Genomic DNA, 6,830 nt, shown 5'->3' on the forward strand with positions numbered 1-6,830 from the left:
TTCTTGCTAAATATGGGGTAGGAAGACAACAATGATTTTGGGCCAAGACAAATTGCTGCAGTGTTCTAGGGTATCCTACTCCACACCAACTCACCAAGAACAAGTATTTTTGCCATATTAGTAGGCCATGTCTGCTACGTTTACCACTACCCTTCACACTAACAGTTTACTAAATCCCCCAAAATTGAAACCAGATATCATTTTCATAGCAGGCTTACCGGTTTCTGAACAAATCCAGCCAGAAAAACTAGAGACACGGTGCTCATTTAGCTACCAATAATTACTTCTCGAGTGAAATATTGTGGGCAAAGAGACATTGTCGAAATGATGTATCCCTTTCAAAGAGACAACGCACTCCCTAATACCCAAATACCCAAGTACATTTACTTGTTTAGCAGCAGAAGCCAACACCATGCAGATATTGCACCATACATACTATATGAATTTTATATCCCCTTCACAAACTCAAACCATAACAATGAAAAAAGTCCATGACCTAAAGGCTAAAGCACAACTGGCCCACATAAGAAGCCTACTTACAATTCACAAACGACTACTGGCAGAAGCAAAATACACATACCCTATGAGTCAGGTAATAACCCTCTTGTTGCAAGTAATACCATCAGGAATTAATGTTTAAACAGATAAGAAACAAAGTATGAATCCCATTTACAAGGCAATATATCAATATCATCAACAGATTGGCTCATGGCAATGAAAACCATGCAAATGCTCCCATACATGTAAATAATGCAAACAGATCAAGATCTAAAGATTGAACCAATCCTTGAAACACCATTCTCATCCAACTTGGGGTTTTGAGAATCACATATGGAATTACCTTCTTAAATTGCCTTTCATAGGTTGTGTTTGGTACCATTACTATTTCAGGCATTTTGACATGAAGCTTATTTGGTTGGTACTTTTACTGACTAGGCATTGAACAAGTTTTGAGTCACTCCGGATCTCCAACTCACAAGACACTACCAGCTTGTATTGCAAACATCTCCCCATGAACAGCTGTAGTGTCTTGTGGGTAGGGATGTGGGAAGAGTTTGTGGTTAGAAGATCCAAGCTCATTTTGAGCAGTATTGTGTTTTGTATGAGCATTGCTACTTAAAATGTTTAAATGAAATGATTATATTCAATGTGGCACCATCCTACTATACTGACTCTCATCCATATGGTCAAATTTAAAAATAAATGCTTTCTGATAAGTTGCTTAATATTACACACATTAATATCTATATCAGATCTAATGGTTCTAGAAGCTTATACCCCACCCCCACCACCACCAAAAAAAAACTTTGTTTTGGAGGCAGGCTTTATGGGTATTCGATGGTATATATCCATCTTTTCTAGTATGTGATGCACCATAATATATTTCCACACTGCCACTTAGGATGCCACCTAAGAGCTAGGTCATTGGACTGTTTCTTCAAATGGTCAGCTGATGGAGGAAACATCAGTGTTTCCCCCAACAGCCCTAAGTTTATGTTTCTAGTAGAAATGTTTTATCACTGTTGTAACTCAAAACAGTATTAACCAAACATAAATTGATATTTAAATTCAAAATGCCTAGGTGATGCTGGTGTTGCAGCATTTCAAGTAGAAACAGCCATGGTACCAAACATCAGCATAGTATATTTACTTAGATTTAGTATGAAAGGTTCACAAAGACCACATGTTCAGCCATTGATCTCAAGTATCCAGTTCAATAGAAACTCAATAGTTCTACTGCACCTAAAAGGTTTCATAATAACTTAATTGAACTCACAAGTGTTTGTGTTGATTTGGAGATCCTTATTGTGGTTGAATATTATGTTACTTGTGATCCTTCATGTGGTGAAACTCTCAACTACCGTTGAATATTGTGGCAGTCAAAACTGCCGCTAAAAGTCCCTAAAACTGCCGCTAGAGATTTTACCGGCAGTCGGAAAACTGCCGCTAAAAGAACTGTCGCTAAAACGTTCTAGCGGCAGTTATAACGGCTGCCGGTATAAATGCTCAACTGCCACTAAAAAGGCTATTAGCGGCAGTCGCGACTGCTGCTAATTCTAATTCGGCTGCCACTAAAAGTATATTTTTAGCAGCAGCCTTGAGCTTCTTTAGCGGCAGTGTAAAAGTATATATTTTTTTTCTAATTTTTTCAAACTACCTGTTTTCTCTATATTCATTTATACCGAAATAAAATACAAAAAATATAAAAAAAAAACATCAATTACAAGATAGTTTGATCAAGATCACAATTCACCCCGAAAATTTTTTATTAATAAATATGAAAAAGAATTTATTGATTGATGTTTGTATTGGGGAGATTTTCTCCTTGGTCATGTACAAAAGTAAATTTATATATGCATTGGAGTGGATTAGTTCAGAATTACAAGATAGTTTGGTCATGTACTTGTAATTGATCATCACCATTATCTACTCTTCTGGCTGGGTTTTGATCAGATGGCTTCCGAGGGTGCTCACCCTTCCCAGAATTAAGACCAGCAGAGTTGACATGTTCCTTGTTACTGACTCAAGAGCCTTGACAATTCTAGTAACAACCTTAGGTGCATCAGCCTGATCCAGGTCCAAGACTCGAAGCATTCCAGTCATGGATTGGAATAGTCCAGCATGATCCAGGAGCATAAGTAGCAGACCCAAGTGCCTTCAGTAAAGCCTTGATGAGCCGCTTCTGGGAGTACAACTGATCATCATCATATCTTGAGAGATCACAACTAACCATAGAATTGTCATCTGCACCACTCAGACCTATGACCCTATGCACTTCTGTTTGTAATCTCTGAGATAGGAGTTCCGCACCACCAAGATCTTTGAACAGGGAAACAACTGCATTACTGTAATCCATGAGCTTTTGTAGAGTTTTTACAGAACATACAAGGTGCATATGAGTAACATTTACATCCTGTAGTAGAGGTAATAGTGTAGGAACCATCCCTGATCCTCTTATAGAATTCCCAGAACTTGAAGAAGATATAACATGAACCAAAGAGTTTGTGACTGCTACACATTCTAATCTTTTGCTTTTGGCAGCCCGGATTTGATCTGCAAGTGAACATTGTCGAATATCAGTTGATTGGTTCTCAATTTTCTAGATAGCCAGAGCCACAATTGCATAATAACCAAAATGATTAATATATTTGAAAGTAAGGAACCTTCTATGATTCAGAATGATATGATAATGGAAGAACTTTGACCAATCAGAACTTCCAGTGAACATTGACGAATACCAGTTGATCTAAGGAGAACATGGCCCATAAATGGAGTTTTTGGTGAACCTAATAAAGTGATTTGACCTAGCCAGGTCAAGGGTGCTAGTTTTCCCCACTCTAGATAGAGAGAAGAAAGTAGATTTTTTTATGTTTTGTAATTCAAATTCTAGACATTAGATATCATACTCAAACTGAAGCCTCCTGATAGATCAATGGAGTCTGCATCTGTTGGTAGGCCTCTTGCATATTTCCATATAATTGTCCCAAGCTTGAGTTCTTACTCATGCTTTTGCGAGCTGTGGCTACAAGCCGGTTATGTAGAAACTGCAGGGTAAGCAGTCCTTGTTAGAATTGAAAAATGTAGTTGTTGGTAGTGGAAAAATAAAAGCATTGAGTCTAACAAAAATAGAACTTTAACCAGGTCCACTTAGAACAACGATTTATTAAAATACATCTCAAACCACACATATTCCTAATTTTCCTTGACAAGATGGGGTATAGAAGGAAAGTGTGATTGAAATGAACCAAGAACCTCATAGCTCAACATACAATACCTTAGTTCAGCTGATGGTTCTGCTACCAGGAGTAGGTATGCTCTTGCACCATGATGGTTGAGTCTCATAGAACAGTTTAGAGTGACTACTGATAAATTAAAAAAAAAAAAAAAACAGTGCTTTGGGATGCCTTACTTGGTGCTTAAGAGTAGCCAAACTCTTTGTATGCATTGGAGACTGTGGGATGACACCATTTGATGGTGGTATACCAAGAAGACCACACAATATGACCTGAAATTTGAACAGAAGAATTTAGAGGTCTACTACAAGGGTTAATATGTACTATGGATCAAAGTAAAAATAATTAAGTAAAAGATTTCAGTAATTGGATAAAGAAAAGGGTGAAAGAAGGTTTGCCTACCAGGAAACCCAAGAGAAGTAAATCATAATGGAAAGACGGTGGTTTTCTCAAATTGAACTCTTTCTGCTGAGCAAGCTGAGATGCTACACTCTGGTCAAAATAGTAAAGAACTGCAATCATTGTTGCTGGAATAAAAGCTCCAACTATATAGAGAATGGGCACATCTAGCATCTCCTGTCAATTTTAAGAATAAATTATCAGTACTAGTTCTTTCTAATGGACTAAGATCTGTATGGTCTGCACAAATAGAAAATCAAGAAAAAAACAGCAAGCAATAAAAACAAGAACAAATTGTTCCTTTATCAACATTAAAAAAAAAAAAAACATCAGGAAATGCAAGAGTGAGCCTGCAATTGTGTTAAGAACACTACTAGATGATATGTAGGAAACAACAGTCCACACTAGAACCATCAATGGCACACCATAGTCTGCTATGAAGCCTCGTAGTGAGCCTGCAAAAGATTTAGTTTCAGATTTTCTGTAAAGTGGATAAAAACATGTCTGCAAGAGGAGGACCACCAGTTCTAATTCACAATTTTGTTAAGAACCTTGACTTATTGCTGGAATGGATGGACAAGATGCCTCTTTCTTTCAGTTAATTAAGAACAAGTATTGCTAAAGTTGCTCTAGAACAAGTCAGAGCAAGCATAAACTAAATCCAAAAACATGCTTACCAGATCCATATCGCCACGATTGTGCTTTCCGACTTCTCAGTGCAGTAAGCAGAGGCCAAATGACAAAACTAAAGCAAACATCCCATTTGCAAACCTCCATGAAGGTAAAAACTCCATTAAGCTTGGATTTTCTCTTTGGGGTATGCGAAACTCATCCACAATGCCCTAAAAATCTAACACATGAGTTGAAATTGGAATCAATCTACCAAGTTGCATCCAATTGATCATTTATGACAAAATGCACAGTCTCTATGTATTCCTTTATCTTTTTTTAATTTTACATTAACCCAAGAAAAATAATCAATTAAAAAAACTAAGCACTATAATCTTACTTTAATAGCTTGCTGCATGAAGAGCATTGCAATTAGCAGGCCAAACAGTTCCCCTGCCAATCGGGTAAACCTATTGATAATAGAACAAGCTCCTAAAATAGCCAGCAAGAACAGTAAGATTGCAGTTCATACACATACCATGTCAAAAGATCATGTAAGTTCTACTACAAAGAAATCAAAAAGTAATATTTCAATACATATATTAATGTGCAAAACAGAGGCAGAGGCAGAAAAATATCTTACCATCCAGTCCATGATAGGAAGAGTTTTGGTCCCAAATCAGGTCTGTCTTTGGAAAAGTTAAACATGAACGTGTACATAAGCACAGTAGGTTCTGCCACTTCAAGAATCAGCAAAGGCTGACCTCCAATAATAGTGTATAATCCCACACAAAGCAGTAGATGCCAATGTCTGAACTGTTGTTAGAATCCCATCTAGAAAACAGAAATGCTTTCTAGAAAACAGAACGAAATGCTTCTATTAATAGCTTGCAATGCAAAGGAAATCTTATCAATACCATTTGAAACTCTAGCTGGACTTCATGACATTACCAACCTAACTAGAAAACAGAATTCGAACCACAGTATAATTTATCAGTGTTACCTGTATTCCTGTCCAACTGTTCACCAAATGACATAACTGGGATAGCAGAAGCAAAGAATATGTAAGTTGTTGGAGACAAAATCCTGAAAATAAATAAGATAATGGATGTTATCGGGCTAACGTCACAATCTTATATGGATATATCAAAATTAATCCATGAAAGAACCCTGAAATAAGAAACCAGAAACCTAACATCTAGACTTTATTTTAGATAAGAATATTCAGATAAGAAGTTAGTCTTTTCACCTCCCTAAATTTCATTTGCAAGTAAACACATAAAAGGCTTCCTAGTAACAGAGACTGACATATACCTGAAGCCTGCTTTAATACCGCTGGACCCTGAAACAATGGAAGGAGGAGATCAATGAGCTGGACCCAATTCCGTAGACAACATCAATGAAGAAGAGGAGGAAGAAATCTCTACAGTGTCATCCATCCAGCACCATCTCACTTTTCCTTTTTCGATCAATAACACCACCTCACTTATCTGAATTTAGCACATATATATATATATATTTGACTTAATTCTGCATGATGTAGTCAAGCAGTCATCGACACCCATTGGATTTGCCCAGACTGATCAAATATTATTGCATCATGATTTATAGCTGCAGAGCATGTGATATTTTGGAAAATCAACCACTTGTCAAGCAATTCTCATGGTCATAGGAGAAGGGGATGGGTTAAGGCTTTGGAACACTATTTTTGAGGTGCCTTTTAAACATCTCTTTGTTATTTCCACTTTAACATATCAAATTGTTCTGAAACTGAAACTTCAGTTGCAAAACTTGGAAATACAAGAAAAGAATAATATATTTGAGAGAGAATAAAATACACTATTCTATGATGATGACAATAGAAGCCGTGCACAATACACAGAATCAATTACCTTTACAAGGAACAAAACTAGACCTGTTCATGGGCCGGGCCGGGCCGGGCCGGGCTCAGGCCGGGCTTTGACTCTTTATTAACAGAAAAATGTTAGGCCCAAGCCCGAGCCCGGCCCAACCAACGGGCCTACAACTTGGGCCCAAGCCCGGCCCTGATAAAAAGCCCGAAGCCCGAGCCCGAGCCCGAAGCCCGAC

At 37.5% G+C, this 6,830-nt stretch overlaps 2 protein-coding genes across 4 annotated transcripts; both read right to left on the bottom strand.

Moving 5' to 3' along the window:
* Positions 1-2,262: 2,262 nt before the first annotated feature.
* LOC104611764 (putative boron transporter 2) lies at positions 2,263-6,318 on the bottom strand. Of its 3 annotated transcripts, XM_088893458.1 has the most exons (10): positions 6,057-6,318; positions 5,746-5,828; positions 5,386-5,596; positions 5,143-5,234; positions 4,811-4,983; positions 4,508-4,588; positions 4,137-4,310; positions 3,911-4,006; positions 3,408-3,545; positions 2,263-3,054 (listed from the first exon to the last, which is right to left on the bottom strand). In XM_088893458.1, the coding sequence occupies exons 7-9, from the start codon at positions 4,305-4,307 to the stop codon at positions 3,408-3,410; spliced, it is 405 nt and encodes a 134-aa protein (XP_088749584.1). In that variant the 5' UTR covers positions 4,308-4,310; positions 4,508-4,588; positions 4,811-4,983; positions 5,143-5,234; positions 5,386-5,596; positions 5,746-5,828; positions 6,057-6,318; the 3' UTR covers positions 2,263-3,054. The 3 variants fall into 3 exon arrangements, with proteins under 3 accessions (XP_088749584.1, XP_088749583.1, XP_088749585.1); XM_088893457.1 differs by lacking the exons at positions 4,508-4,588; positions 5,143-5,234; positions 5,386-5,596; positions 5,746-5,828; positions 6,057-6,318 and having other exon boundaries at positions 4,811-4,950; XM_088893459.1 differs by lacking the exons at positions 3,408-3,545; positions 4,508-4,588; positions 5,143-5,234; ... (1 more) ...; positions 5,746-5,828; positions 6,057-6,318 and having other exon boundaries at positions 2,874-3,054; positions 4,811-4,950.
* Positions 2,564-2,944, bottom strand: LOC148789985 (E3 ubiquitin-protein ligase UPL1-like). The gene has a single exon (XM_088893835.1). It carries the CDS (start codon positions 2,942-2,944, stop codon positions 2,564-2,566), a length of 381 nt encoding a protein of 126 aa, XP_088749961.1.
* Positions 6,319-6,830: the final 512 nt, after the last annotated feature.

The sequence above is a fragment of the Nelumbo nucifera genome, chromosome 8 (assembly GCF_055504915.1).
Source record: "Nelumbo nucifera cultivar China Antique chromosome 8, China Antique-T2T, whole genome shotgun sequence".
Taxonomy (NCBI): Eukaryota; Viridiplantae; Streptophyta; class Magnoliopsida; order Proteales; family Nelumbonaceae; genus Nelumbo; species Nelumbo nucifera.